Source organism: Gossypium hirsutum, chromosome A06 (genome assembly GCF_007990345.1).
Source record: "Gossypium hirsutum isolate 1008001.06 chromosome A06, Gossypium_hirsutum_v2.1, whole genome shotgun sequence".
NCBI classification, from domain to species: Eukaryota; Viridiplantae; Streptophyta; class Magnoliopsida; order Malvales; family Malvaceae; genus Gossypium; species Gossypium hirsutum.
The window spans coordinates 127,055,630-127,071,902 of record NC_053429.1 but is presented as its reverse complement, the minus strand read 5'-3'; the positions used below and the strand labels follow the sequence as shown (position 1 = coordinate 127,071,902).

Here is a 16,273-nt window from a genome sequence, read left to right as displayed (position 1 = left end):
ATTTTTCTTATATGTCATGTTAACAAATAATTTAAAATTTATAAAAAATAAAAATATATATAATTCATAAAAATTTTAAAAATAGCATGAAGTCCTTTTGGATTGCCATACGGGCTGCAATGTTTAAATTTTTAACGTTTTAGTCAATTATTTTGTTAAAAAACACAACAATTTGGTTCCTTTTAAATATTGATGGTCTAATTTGACTCTTTTTAAAAAGTTCAAGACTAAATTTAACTAAAAAAATAATAATAAATATCAAATTGATAAAAGATATAAATATTGAGGGCTAATTTAACATTATGCCAATTTAATTTCTATAATGAAATTTTTGGTATTTTAAATATTGACAATACATTTAAATTTAATAGAAGTGAGTTAATACATTATTAATTGAATTTTAATTTTTAAATAAAATAAACATAGGGATAAGTTCTTCAAATTAAAAATAAAAGGCATTGTTGTTAGAATAATCGAATAGGTTGAATCGGTTAAATATGGAATTGGTGGTCCTACTGATTCAATCAATACTATTAAATTTGTTTATTATAATTTATAAAATGGATATTTATGGTTTTTTTGGGGGGTTTGTTAAATATTTTTCCTTATTTTTTACTTTGTACAAATTAAAGTGACCATTCTATTAGTTGAACAAAAATTTAATGGTTTGATCGGTTTAACCACCAGTTCTTACAATATCGATAAAAAGAACATGTTTGTATAGTTGAAGGGGGTTGGCTCCTTTGGCAGAAGTCTTTGAAGAGTCATTTGATGTGTAGTTAATTAGTTCCTCAACAATAGAAAGTATTATCTCTTTGTTGGTGTTTTGTCCTCGACCTCCACGAAGAGTCGTGTACGATTCACAATGGTACTTCAGTTGGTAGAGATACGACCTGTAAGAGTTCACGTGAATCATACATGGCTCTCCACAAATGCCAGGGACAAAACTCCAACAAAAGAATAATACTTTTGATTATTGTGAGACCGATTGACATTCTGACGAAAAACACTTCAAAAACTTCTCTTGAAGTAGCTGACCCCTCGTTACGAAGCATCAAAACATTATTTTCTTATGCATTCAAAGAAATAATTAAGGAATACAAAGCAATATTTTCTTTATAAGAATAAACAAACTACATGCATACATACATACATACATCAATGAAGCTTTGGTAGATTTATTGTTTTTTGAGTTGTGTTGCAGCAGCATCAATGTCTTGTTTGAGTAGATAGACTGCATTCTTAAACTCAGTGAATTCTTCTTCATTGAAACTTGGTGGGATTGTTTGGTTTTGAATTTCTTTAAAGGTTTCCCAATGTTGAATGGCATCTTGTTCCTTTTGATCCATCATGGAAATAATAGCCTGAAAATAATATGTTTTGCAACTAAGTTTTTTGGTCAAATTTCAGTTTTGGTCCGTCTATTTAGATTAACTTATGAGTTATGACATTATAAAAGTAGATGATTGAATTATAACATATCAAAGTATAAAGACTAAATTTTAAAATTAAGTATAATAAAGGGACCAAAATATAAATATTTCCATATAATACTAACACTCGAAAAAAATAATAAATAAATTGATTTGCAATGTTACCTATAAGAGAAAGTTTTGCATCAGAAGCCCCTACTTTTGCTAAGCATTTCGAAGCCTTTTTAACATCTCCCTGCAAAAGATAAACCAAAAAATGGATTTAAATATCCGAATCCGAATATATTCACACACACAAAAAATAAATTTAGATAATGAATATCCGAACTTATTATCGACAAATATAAAGTAGATTTAGATAATGGATATCCAATGATTAAAATTTGTGTATGCTTTAAATCTACTACGGATTAATGTTTTAAAAATCGAATTGATGGTTAAACTAGTTGATTTTCAATTCAATTAGTTTGACTTTTTATCCAACAATAATAAATAAATAATTTTAAAATAATAAAATACAAACATATGAAACCGGTTCAACCATCGGTTTTTTGTCTCGATTTTTTTTTTCTATTTCCAAACTATTCGTTTAGAAATCGATTCAACCCTTTTGTCTGAACCAATATGTCATCGATTCTAAGTCCAATCGGTTTGACTAATCAGTCCTGTCCGATTCCAATAACACTACTAAGGACAATAATTAAAATATTCAAATAAGTAACATTTGAATTTGTAAAAAATAAATAAATTGAATATTCGTATCTATCTAAACTTGCAATAATTATAAATTAGAATTAAAACTAGACTTGTCCATGAGTAAAACAGATTGATGCCCTACAGGTCCAACCCTATTTGGGCCCAGCTTGGACAAGGGTTTCTATCTTAGCCCGACTCAAATTTAATTTAAATAATAAAAAATTTTAAAAATAAATTTAATTATAAATATATAATATTAATCTAAAATATATTTTAAATATTTTATTGATTTTTAAACAGTAAAATAAATTTTATAGATGAATTGAGTTAAAATCGAGCTTAAACTAAAAATTTTTGTTCAAGATATCATCTGGCTCGGCTCATAAATAAGTCTAATTAAAGCTAAAGAATTATAAGGAACAAACCTTGTAGATGTACATTTCAGCAAGCAATAATCCAATCTCATTAGCTTCATTTGAATTGGGCTTCATTTGTGCCTTTTTCTTCTTCATTGCTTTTTTCAATATTTTTATTGCTTCATCTTCTCTTCTGTTCATCTCTAGTCTTCCAATAACTTGCTTTTGAAACTCAAACAAGAAAAAATATATTTAAACTCATATCTTTCATAAAACTTTACATTTAAATGTGGATCGAGTCTTAATTTGATTGACACGAGTATTATTCTCAATACAGGAATACGTGAGTTCGAGTGCACTGAAGCGCATTATCCTTCTATTTGTAGGTTGGAAAGGGCTATAGATAGTTTTAGACATTATGTAAAAAAAAAAAAGAAAAAGAAAAAAAGAGCAAGGTTGACATTTGAGTTTGAGTTATTTGAGGTTATTTGTTTGGTTCATTTTTAGTTTTTCGAATCAAGTCATTTTAAGTTTGACACTCGAGTGTAAGTTATTTGGGTTAGGGGCGGTATCAATAGGAGCAAGTAAAGGGTTTGGCCTAGTAAAATGAAATTTTTTTTCTTTAGTCCTTTTAAAATAACAAAATTTTAAGTTAATCCATTGATAAAATCATATTTTGGCTCCCATAAATATTTAAAATTCGATTCTAACCCTTTGAAAATGAAAATCTTGTAGACTAAACCCTAGAAAAATTGTAAAATTTACAGTAACACAGCTATAAAATTGCATTAAACTTTATTATACCAATTTCGCCCTCTAAAAAAATTTTTACAACTTCATCCCTACTTGGGGTTACTAGTTTGATTCATTTTGACTATAAGTCATTCTAGATTCAGGTGCTCCTGGATTCTAATCATTGCCCCCAACATAGTAAAATTATCTTTTTAGTCCTTATAAAATTCATACAATTACAAATTAATATAATTATAAATTTATAGTTTACCCCCAATTTATTATTCATTCTTACCCTTCTAAACAATATTTTAACTTTCCCCTGAATTTTTTATGATCAAATCGAGTTAGCTTTCAAGTTGATATCAAAATCAACCATCCTAAATCATATGGCAATCTCAAATATATAATATTTTTAATTGTATCATTTAAAAAAAACAGAAAAAAGAAGAAGAAGAACCTGAAGTTCGTTGTAATTGGGTTGTTCATTTTCAAGAAGAGTCTTTAGCTGTTCTACATCATCACCACTTTGTGTTGTTGGTTGCTGCTTGCCATAATTAACCAATCTGTCCAAAGCTAGCTTTCCGCCATGGATGGCCGCCATGGAAATGGATCTCGGTATCTTTTGCTGCCGCCGATGATCGGTTTTTTAATTGTTCCATGCACGGCTCACATATTTCCACCCAATGCAAATTCCTCCGATGACGATGAAAGGTGTCGTTGCTACAATAGCTATTGTTCTATAGTTGCTCTCTTCCATGTTCATGTTCTTAACCGAGTTCGCCATACCAGACCTTAACTAGGGAAAATAATGGGTTTTTTTTTTCCCTCTAATGTCAAAGCTTAATGAAATGTTGAAGAGGATTATGAAAATTAAGTGGCCATATAAGGTGGTCAAATTATCTTGATTTCTAGCTTGCATGAAGGGGAAACACAATATGCATACATATCTAGAGAGATGTATTGTGTACTATGGTATTGTATTTTGTCTTCTCTACTTAAAAGATGGACAAATTAGTTATTGTACATTATATCAAAAACTAAAGACATGACTAACAGAATAACCAAATAGTGATACATGGCGTGCCACGTGTATCTCATGCTGACATAAAGAAACCAGTTTTTTACAGTAAAAATGGCTGAAAGTTTTAATAGAATGATCACTTTACTCTTTGATCTAATATATAGGGATTAATTGGCCTATTTTTTTAATAGACAAGACAAAATGCAATTCGACTCCTAATACAAGGGCATCTATAGTACTTTTACTTACAATATATTTGACTTCTTATATAGATAAACAAGGTTTAAATATTGTTATATGTCTTTTTAAAAAATATATATTTTATTATTTTACCGCACCAAAGTGGTAAGTGTCACCCATTTAACCTTGTTTGTGGTGTTTTTAAATTTCATTTCTGGTGTATGAAATAAATTTTTATTAATTTATTTTCACTAGTAGTGTATTAAATATCGACTGTGTATATCAATAAATGGTTGGAGAAACAATAGTGGACATTTTTCCAAGGCGTTTGGACTGAGTTCAAATATGAGTCATTCTTGTTAGAGGGTTTTAATTGAATACCATCTGAATACATCTCCAACTCGAACAAGATTAGACTCGGATGAAGACTTTATCATAGACGTATATATTTTTAAAATAAACAAATTATTGATTTAGAGAATCCCAAGCAATGAAAAACTAATATACATTCTTGGAATCAACTTAAGCTCAAGGGAAAACCTAAAATATTCCTTACCCTTCTCATGAGATTAGCCCTTTTTTGAAACTTTATGATACAAGATTTCTTACCAAATAACTATATTTATAATTTATTTATTTATTTTTAATATTCTTGTAATTTCTAGTACATGAAAAAGATTATAAAGTTTAATGAGAATTTCTAAATTTTTAAATTTAATTAATTCAAAAATTTTAAATACATTTAAAATAGTAAATATAAATAAAAATATTTTAATAATTTAACTTCATGTGATCCCGCTATATTTTTGGCGCCTTATAGAATTTCTACGAAAATTCACACTTTTGCGAGAGTTAGGCTAACTTAGGCAAATTCGGAGCAAAAAAATCGCCTAACGCCTTTCGATTAGCGAGACGAAAGGTCTAGCTCCGTAACATTTGGATTAGCAACGTGTCATCATCACTTGTGGATCGAGTAACATGTTCCATTCATGCCAATTTTAAATTATTATTATTTATTAAATAAACGAGTTTAATTCAGCAAGCTCAATTAGTTCAATTTTTATATAAAGTGATCTCATACGTAAAAAATGAAACTTAGATTAAGCTCGAACTAAGTCTTAAATTTTGAATTGAGCTCAAATCCCAGCCTTTTAATCCTTTTTAATTTCTTTATTAAATAAAAAATTATATTTTTGACCCCTATTAGAAGTTAAAAATACAAAAATATAGCCTTTTTTTCGAGTTTATCAATTGCACCCCTAAGTTTATAGTTCTTGCATTTGTCTTTTTTTTCCCTTTTTTTTATGACAAAAAGGAAAATTTATTATTAGTGCATCAAATTAAAATAGGGTTTATAACTTAGGATATGATATTATTAGGAGGAGTGAGCACGAATCTCGAGTTTTCATGAATCGTAAAATAAATATAAATGATATTTTAATTATAAAAAGAAATTAAAAGGGTCATCTAATACAAGGCTAAGAATAGTAATGGGATAATAATAATCAAAATAAAAATGGATCATCATAATCAATTTATCATTATACCTTTTATTTTTGGTTTAACTTTGAATTTCATCCTTCTAATATAAGAAAACTAAGAAGTTAGTCCATGTACTTTAACTTTTTATAACCTGATCCCCTTACTAATTTACAAAATAAGAATTTAATCCAATTGCTAATTCATTGCATTAAATTGTTGAGCTTAAATTATTGAACTATTGATTCCTATGTCATCAATTTAATGACAATGTTCAACCATGTTACCTAATTGGACTACTTTTCCAGTTTTTCTAAAGTATAAGGATCAAGTTCTAGCAGTTTAAAAATAGATAGAGGGGATGGAATTCAAAATTAGACTCAAAATGTTGTCCGTTGGGCAATCGATTGATCCCTTAACAACCAATGGTATTATTCTCATGCCTGGTTCACATAGCCTGGCGTGCCTCGGTTGGTAGTACCTGTAAAACACGAGATTTATCAGTATATGACGTGTGAATAATAATAGAGCTACCTGAGTTAAGAGGGACTCAAACCACCAACCAGAACCTTATAAGGCCCTTACCTACAACCATGATATCACTTGGGCTACAATAGACAAAACCCCAACATATGGACAATACTTTCAATTATTAATGGACCAATCATGTACCCGACGAACAACACTTCGAAAACTTCTCCGAAAAAAGTGGACCCCTTCAACATTCCTCCATTTTCATACTTTTTAAGGCTTAAATCCTTTTTTAATCCCCAATGCCACCACTTTGTCTTTATTAATGTGACAAATAATGAACCATATCTTTCAAAGTTATAATTTCTTAGAAACGTCGGCCTTATTATTTCGTCGCTAATGATCATTAATCTCACCTCTTTCAATAATTAGTAACGATATTCCAAGAAATACCTGTCTTTACCTTTGTTTGACCACAAATATGTTTATTTCTAAGTTGTTTGGAATATGTCACTATGTCCCATAATTTTCCAAATAAAAAAAATCATTTTTAAATATTTAATTTCTATTTTTTATTTTATTAGAAAAATAATTTTCACATTGTTTATGTAAATGATGGCGCAAATTTCAGTTTAGGACTAAATGTTTACAATTTTGTTAATCTGGTTTTTATTCTTTATTTGAGTTAAATTTGGCCCTCAATTTTTTAAAAAGAGTCAAATTTGATCAACTTTTAAAAAATATCGAATTGTTGTTTTTTAAATGGAAATAATAATTAAAACGTTAAATTTTTTAAACATAGCAGTCCCCCAGGCAATCCGCATGTACTTCATACTAATTTTTAAAATTTTTATGAATATTATATATATATTAATATTTTTAAAATTATTTTTCGACGTGGCATATATGACAAATAGGATTATGTTAGCATAAAGTACATGTGGACCGTCACGCCAATATCATTAAAATAATTAATGTTTTAGTCATCATTTTCATAAAAAAAATGATTTGACAGTTTTCAAAAGGTTAGTGGTCAAATTTAATAAAAATAAGGGCCAAACTGACAGAAGATAGAAGCGTTGATGGCTAAATATATCATTATGCCTTTCTTTTAAGGTCAACGATGTATTAACAATGTTGACAATAGTTGAGGTGTTGAAATCTTAAGTGTTCATATTCGAGTCACACCATGATAAATAAAATGTGGGGATTCCAAATCCAAATTTCATTCTAATTTGAATTCCGTAATGTGTGGGCCTAATTTAGATTTATTTTGATTTTGGTCCAAATATATTTCGATTATCAATTTTACACGTGCATATTGAATGATCTATCAAAATCATATGATTATGAAATATGATACATCAATTACTAAGTCATCCATCGTTATCCTTCAATAATTAAGTGAGAAATTTTTTAAAAAATATTATTGGTTAAATTGTGATTCTTCATAATCAAGTGATTAAAAAAAAGTTGGAGGACTAAATTAGCAATTTTAAAAATATTATTGATTTCATTTCATTTGCTAAATGATAATAAATTCAGTTTGAATAATCAAAAGTTATATAATTCGGAATTAAGTTAAAATATTTCATATATCTTCGTGTACTCTTTATAAATTTGAAATTTAATCCTTATACTTTTATTTTCAGGAATTTTGTCCATTTACTTTTCAAATTTCAAAGTTCAAGCCCAATTAATAACAATGTTAATTTTTTTTATTAAATTTGTAGGTGTAACATTTTGAAATAAAAAAAAATCTCACTTGGTAATAATGTAACTGGAAAAATGAAAAGTAAAAAGACTAAATTCCCAGAAATAAAAATATAAGGACTAAATTTTAAATTAATAAAGAATACAAGAACTTATGACATATTTTAACCTTTGAATTATTATGGTTTTATTTCTTTATTGAACATATTAGGGTTTTATTTATTAGAACATTATGTTTTTTAAAATTAATTCTTAAAATAAGTGTGTTTTGAGATTATTTTTTAAAATATATATTTTTTAAGGAACGTTTCGATATTCATGAGTGTCAAGATCTGATTGGTTCTAATTCTTCATAGATTCATGCTTCTTGATCTTTGAAACACTGAAAAGTAAATATATCGTGTCGAGGTCTCATTGTATTCAACTTAGGTTTCAAAGATCAACAATGACATTGATTTGAGAATTTATTGTCCATGCTAGTCCCCCCAATTTAGAGGTCGTCATGGCTAGGTCGAGTTTGGGTCAAGCCTCAATAGAATTTTATGCTAGTTTTCAAGATTTGGGTTTGACCCAAGCCTAAAAATGAGTCTAAAACTTTGTCCAAATCCAGTCCGAATAAAAATGTAAAACAAATTTAAAAAATATAACATATCAAATACAATAAAAACATTAAAATAAAAATTTCCCAATAAATTTAAAATAAATTTAAAAATTATTTATACTTAAATAACACTAAGATAAATGCAATTTAACAAGCAAATGCATCTAAAATAGTAGTAAAATTAACAATAAAACAAGAATTATACAATATCTAAACAACAACAACAAAATAGTAGCAATATAATAGCGAAACGATACCGAACAATGATAAAACAACAACAAAAAGCAACATTTTTTTTTTGCAAATTCGAGCTGGACCTGAGCTAAAAAAGCTTACTCGAGCACGGCCCATAAATGAGCCTCATTTTTTATCCAAACCCTTTCACTTTTTAAGCAAGCCTTCAACAGCCCAATCTATGATCAAGCCTTTGATGCGTTGACAGTCGACACCATTCCCTATAAAAACTCTAAATTATCTACTATTCCATTCCAACTTCAACTTGTAGGTAAAATGGTCGCATTTAGTTTCAGCTTGAACACATAGCTCCTCGAGCCATGAACAAAGAAAAATTACCACCTCTGCTATTTAATTTTGTTGTTATTAGCTATGAAATTCTATGTAGACTATAGTAAATAAATATTATTCTTTTATTATTTTTAATGGGAAAAAAAATTGAACAGTTCAATCCCAACAGGATCTTAAATTTGAAAAATCATATTCATATATTGAAAACCACTTACGGAGGATTGATTTCATAACAATATCTAGAATGCCCGCTTCAAAATCGTGTTTGGACTTGCTTGCCACCTTAGTTGAAAGATGGAGACCAGAGATAACTAGTAAGGGACTTTCCAATCGATGAAAAACTAGTAACAAGAGATAATGTAATTGATATGCTTTAGTTATTCCACCAATTGTTGGGTGCAGTTTTAGGAAAAAGCAACCCTTTTTAATATCGACGAAATAAACAATTGATGTCGACTTTTGCAAGCTTAGGCATAGATACAATTGGTGTCGATATATGTTTGGGGTTTATGACTATTCTTCCAACAATGCCATCTTCTGGGTTCAAACTTGCATTCTCTCATTCAGAGTGCAGCGTGCCTTACTGGTATTCCCAATACTTAGTAGTTAATCATAATCACTTAACAATGTTTAATATATATTTTTCATTTGTATAAATATATATTGTCATTGCTATTTGGGATAAAACAATATTTAGTCTCTGGAATTTGTGACTTTTTCAATTTGGTCCTATAATTTTTTATCTACATTAGTCCTAAAACTTGATAACTTTTCCTAATTTGGTCCCTGAGTTAGGATTTCATTAAGTTGTGATGATATGACATTCTTAGATTGTGCTACGTCATCACCTAAAAATTAAAAAATATAATCTAAAGAAATATTCAGATGTCACGTCATCATATTTAACGAAATCTATGTTTAGAGATCAAGTTGAGAAAAGCTGCTAAGTTTTGGGATTAATGTAGACGAAAAAAGGTTTGGGACAAAAATGAAAAAAATGTTAACAAATTCAGGGACTAAAATGTTACTTTTTCCTTATAACGACAGTTTCTTTTTGGCTAAATTGTTCTAATAGTATATATATTATACTTACGTTATGGATTTAATCATTATACTTTGATTTGGTCACTTTCTATCCTTGTACTTTTAAAAATTTGAAATTACAGTTCTAACCAAATAGTAGCTATTAATTCATTAAGTTATGTTATTACCAAGATCTTATGCAAAAAATATATTATCACACTTGTAATGTCATGATAGTTTGTTATTTTCACATATTACTTACAAAAAGCCAGATAATGGAATAACGATTGTCATTTGCATAAAAAATGAAATTTGAAAAGCATAAAATATAAGAATATGATCGAATTAGAGAGCATAGACTAAATCTACAACTTTACACATAGTACATTACTAATATTAGATTTTAATCAAACGAATTTAAAAGCTACCATTTGGGTCATGATTGATATTTTAAAATTTAGACTTAAGTTGATCAATTCGAAATATACAAAGATTAAATCTATAATTAATGCATAGTATAAGGACTGATAACAAAATTTAACTTTTTTATTTAATTTCAATTAAATATTCAAAATTCACAATTTCAATTATCATAGTTACCAAAAATTTTCACAAAGAATCACAGGAGTTAAATAAGATAACAAGAGTCACTCTTACATTAATCAGTGGTCGAGGGTTTGATCTTAATCCTGGGTATGGAGTAGCTTTAAAACTCGTGACTAGCATCTACCTCTTTAATGGGTCTACAGAATACGAAAAATTAATTGTTGAACTCGTTCCGACAAATACATTGAAAAATATTTAATAATAAAAAACCCCACATAACGCCAAATTGCTACACACTATAGTTAGTAACGCCTTTAGCCCTCTCTTTTTCCCTGTTTGTGCATTACCAAAACCGTCACCACCATCTCTTTTTCCATTTTAAATACCCCTTCCAAATGCCCTCCCAAAACACACTCCATCCACAACTTTTTCTTGTGTTATTTCTTGTGCTTTCTTTTCAAACACCACCATGGTGGTTCAATCCAATCTTTCGACGTTGAACCATTGTTCATCGATCGAAACACGTAAACCCGCCACCGTTCTCGACTCCATACCGTCGATAAACTTGAAAGACCTCGAATCGAAAACTCACATAATGAAAGCTTGTGAAGAATATGGGTTCTTCAAGGTGGTGAATCACAGTGTTCCAATGGAGTTTATAGCTAAATTGGAAGCTCAAGCTTTGGAGTTTTTTAATCTTCCTCAATCCGAAAAAGATAAAGCTGGTCCACCAGATCCTTTTGGTTATGGTAGCAAAAGGATTGGAAGCAATGGTGATGTTGGTTGGATTGAATATCTTCTTCTCAATACCAATCCTCAAGTCACTTCTCTTAAAACCCTCACTGTTTTCCGGGAAACCCCAGAAATTTTCTGGTAAAATATTTTTTTTATAGAAGCAAAAGTTTTTGGTCAAATTTCAATTTCGGTCCGTCTATTGGTATAATTTAACTTTTCTTATAATGTCATTAATTAGTTGAAATAGTCTACACATTTAACTATTTTTTAGAATTTTCCCTTTATAAGGAAAAGTTTTAGTCAAAATTTAAATTTAGTCCCTTTATTATATTTAAATTTAATTTATTTTTTCTATTTTTATAATATCCATCGAAATAATTCATACGGTTAACTATTTCAATTTCAATTAAATTGCTAACATAGATTTTCCCCCTTATAATATTATAAAATACTTCTACAAATGCAAATGTTTTGGTAAAATTTTGATTCTGGTCCCTAGACCATACTTAAATTTGAGTTTTATCTTTATACTTGGTATAACCTAGTCTTTCTATTTCTATAATACCATTATTTAGTCCAAATAGTTGCTACTATTAAATTGCTAATGTAGATTTCTTTTCTCTTCTAATATTATAAAATAAATATAAAAAGCAAAAGTTTTGGTCAAATTTTGATTTTGGTCCCTCTACTATACTTAAGTTTGAGATTTATCTTTATACTTGATATAATTTAGCTTTTTTATTAGTCCAAAGAGTTGACACTGTCAACTATTTCGATGACCAGTAATATCATAACAATAGGCTATTAAATTAAAAGACTATTTTTTTAATTTGAGCATAGTAGAGGGATCAAAACTGAAATTTTACCTTTTTTAAAATATGAGTAATTCTTTTTACTATTTTGATTGATGACTCAGGTCAGCTGTAAAGGAGTATATTGAAGCAGTGAAGCTAATGGCATGTGAAGTATTGGAACTAATAGCAGATGGTCTGAAAATTGAACCAAGGGATACATTGAGCAAGCTGTTAAAGGATGAGAATAGTGATTCATGCTTTAGGCTAAACCATTATCCACCATGCCCTGAATTACAGGCATTGAGTGGCAGAGATTTGGTTGGGTTTGGGGAACACACTGACCCTCAAATAATCTCTGTCTTAAGATCCAACAGCACATCTGGTTTGCAAATTTGTCTGAAAGATGGGGTTTGGGTTTCTGTCCCACCTGATGAAACTTCCTTTTTCATCAACGTTGGTGATGCTTTGCAGGTACACATAATATTAATGATGTCATTCTTTTTGAAATTTCATTTTTTTTATCGGTGCTTGTTGGGCCGAGAGCGGTGTGAAACTCGATACCTTTTAAATGAAGTATTGGTTTTGAGTCATGCGAATGGAGAAAATAAGTGTTGAGAGAGATCTCATCCTATGACTTATCTTAGAATAGAATCAAAGTTTGACATGGAAATTTTATTGACACCATTGGACCAAGTAAAGTCTTGTTTTGAGTTTTGTAAACGAAGAAAAAAATATTGAGAGAGATTTCATCCTGTTTAATATATGAAATAGAACTAAAGTTCGAGTCTTACTAATAATCCATTTAGTAGGTGATATTTAAGTACTATTGTTAATCTTTTTTTTTTACTATACCAATACTTGTTGGATAGAATGGTAAGGAACTTGGTACCTTTTAAGCTAAGTATTTGTTTCATCCTGTTTAAGATATAATCGGACTCGACTTGGAATAGAGTCAAGGTTCAAATCTTACTAATGATTAATCTTTTTTTAGACTTTTAAATAATACCCTAATCTTGTACATATAAATTTTGGGGTTTCAAACCTTATCAATTGTAATCCACTTGATTAATAATTTATGGATTTTTTTTTCCAGGTGATGACAAATGGGAGGTTCAAAAGTGTGAGGCATAGAGTATTGGCAAATTCACACAAATCAAGGGTTTCAATGATATATTTTGGAGGACCACCTTTAAGTGAAAAGATAGTACCTTTAACTTCACTAATGGGAAAACAAGAAGAAAGCTTATACAAAGAGTTCACATGGTGGGAATACAAGACTTCAGCATATAAGTCAAGGTTGGCTGACTATAGGCTTGGGTTGTTTGAGAAAAAAACACACCAAGTGCAAGCCATTGAATGAACCCCCCCCCCCTTTTTCTTAGCTTTAAAAACTTAGGGTTTTTTTTTTAAATTTTGTCAAAGTTTAAAAGAAAAAAAAGTCGTCAAAAGGTTTGACTCTACTTGCCTTAGGTGATAAGCAAATAGGTCTTTTGGTTTTCTTTTTCTATATTAAATGTGACAAATCTCTACCCTTCTCTACTATCAATGCAAACTTTATTAATTATATTTTGGTTCAAATATAATGTAAGTCCTTGTAATCTTTATAAATTTAAAATTTAGTCATTGTACTTTTATTTTTAGGAATTCAGTCTCTCCACTTTTCGGATTTCAAACCCTAAATCCAATTGTTAACATAATTAGTGTTTTTTTTGTTGAATTAATTAGTGTGACATTTTGAAATAAAAAAAAGTACTCAATTAGTAGCAAAATAACTAACAGAACGTTGTAATCCAAATTTAACACAAATTTGGAATTTTATCATTATACCTTTATTTCCAGGAATTTAATCTCTTCATTTTTCAGATTTCAAACTTCAAATCCAATTGTTAACAATGTTTTTTTTGTTAAATTGATTGATTTGAAATTTTGAAATTTTTAAAAAAATCACTTGGTATCTAGCAATGTAACTAAAAAATTGGCGTTGTATTGAACTTAAATTTAACAAAAGAATTTTACAGTGTTAACAATCGGACCTGAATTTTAAAATCTAAAAAGAAAAGAAACTAAATTCTAAATTTACAAAAAAATACAGAGATTTATCGCATATTTCAAGATTATATTTTTAACATATGTTGAAATGCGAAATTTAGATTTATTTGTACTAATATTTTAAAAAAATTGTATGGTAGTCAACTAGCTACCAACGTAGTGACAAATGACTTGTGTTGTTTAAATATTTGTTGATATCAAATCCCAAGTTCAAACCCTATGACAAAACATGCGATAAGATTTGGGAGGTCGAACTAAAATCTTAAAAAAAAAAAGAGCTTAATTAATGAGAATTTCTAAAAATTTTAAAGGGTTTAATTAAAATTTTAAAACTTTTAAAGAGCCTAATTAGAATCTCTAAAAACTTTGAGGGACCTAATTAAAATTTTAAAATTTTTGACGAGCATAATGAAATTTTTTATGAGACCGAAACCTCCTCTGACTCTTATGACGTTCCACAACCTGATGAACAACCCCTTCCCTTATAAATTTCAATTAAAAAAATAATTGTCTAAATTAACATGGATAAATTTTGAGTTCATAAAGGATCATATTAATGGTGTTAGGTAAAGTACTTGTAGTTTCAAACCTCTTTTATTACAAAGATTGTCCAAAAACAATGTTAAAACTAGTTGTTTCTTTTTGAAAAGTCATTCATCAATATATATATTATATATATACACACACACATTGTACCCAACATTGAAATGTCAAAATACAAATGTTTCTTTCAAACAAATTTTACAAATATGTGAGAGAGGATTCTGAAAAGGAAATAGTGTAGCCAAAAAGATGAAGCAAAATCACTTTCATCAAGAGTTTGTTTTGACCATCTAAGCAAGTTTTATTCAATCACAATCAAATCCAGTCGATTTTTATCTCGAATCAAGTTTAAATTTTAAAATTAAAATTTGAATTAAACTGCATCTAAGGTTATTAAATTATGAGTACATTTTACATTTTAGTCACTTAACTTCAAAAAATTACAAAATGATCATTGAACCATTTGAAAGTTGTTATTCAAGTCATCGGGTTATGAATCTATGAATTAAAATCTAAACAACTTTCTTATCCGATCTCCGACACTGACTGCCAGATCGACTTGAATCTAAAGTATGTTCTTTTACTCATCGATGGGTATTAATCCACCGTATCAATCGTCGCTTGGAGCTCGCTAACCGAACTCTTTTCTTTAAAAAAAAGAACTTAATAACTCAGTGGCTTAAATATTTTTTTTTGAATAATTTTAAAAAAAAAATTCTACCAGTTTTTTCAATGGGCATATTTAATGGAACAATCCCATTTTTATTAAATTCCAAGGAATATTAGTTTAATATCCTCAAATTCTCAAGGTTTAGGTAAGAATATTGGTCCCAATTTATAATATTATTCTAGATAGAGACAGTTTTTATTAAATATTAATTTATTTTACCATTTTCTTTGGGACATTGTTCTTTTCAAACATTAGTTAAACAACTGCCATCCTTGTAAGCCTTTTAATTTGCTAAAAGAAATTAATTAATCAATTAATTATGGCATAGAATAGTTAGGGCAAAATAAAATAGTTTAAGAATCTTAGATATTATAAATTAATTATTAAACTAACCATTCTAGAAAATTAATTTTATAATATTTATTTTTCTAATTTATGGTAATGAAAAATTAGAGAGCCCTTTGATTTTATGCTAAATCCATTTTTTTCTCTTTTTTTATTAATTAATTTAATGAATATCGATTTTAGCTGGTCAATTTCCTCTCTCTAGAATCTAGAGGAAAAAGGTTTTTCGAAAAAGGAGATAGAAAGTACAGAGTTTTTTAAGAGAGCCCCTCTCCTTCGGGAGGGTCTTTAGAAATGTATATAAGGGTCTCTCTCAAAAAATTCTATACTTTTCATCTCCTTCTTTAAAAAAAAAAAG

General features: G+C 28.6%; 2 protein-coding genes across 2 annotated transcripts; one reads left to right on the top strand and one right to left on the bottom strand.

The window, feature by feature from the left end:
• Positions 1-1,302: 1,302 nt before the first annotated feature.
• Positions 1,303-3,821, bottom strand: LOC121230580 (uncharacterized). The gene is made up of 4 exons (XM_041115495.1): positions 3,678-3,821; positions 2,555-2,707; positions 1,599-1,668; positions 1,303-1,364 (listed from the first exon to the last, which is right to left on the bottom strand). Exons 1-4 carry the CDS (start codon positions 3,819-3,821, stop codon positions 1,303-1,305), a joined length of 429 nt encoding a protein of 142 aa, XP_040971429.1.
• A 7,339-nt stretch (positions 3,822-11,160) lies between these two features.
• On the top strand, positions 11,161-13,952 carry LOC121230864 (gibberellin 2-beta-dioxygenase). Its single transcript, XM_041116370.1, has 3 exons — positions 11,161-11,652; positions 12,431-12,779; positions 13,402-13,952. The coding sequence occupies exons 1-3, from the start codon at positions 11,249-11,251 to the stop codon at positions 13,666-13,668; spliced, it is 1,020 nt and encodes a 339-aa protein (XP_040972304.1). The 5' UTR covers positions 11,161-11,248; the 3' UTR covers positions 13,669-13,952.
• The last annotated feature ends 2,321 nt before the right edge of the window (positions 13,953-16,273 follow it).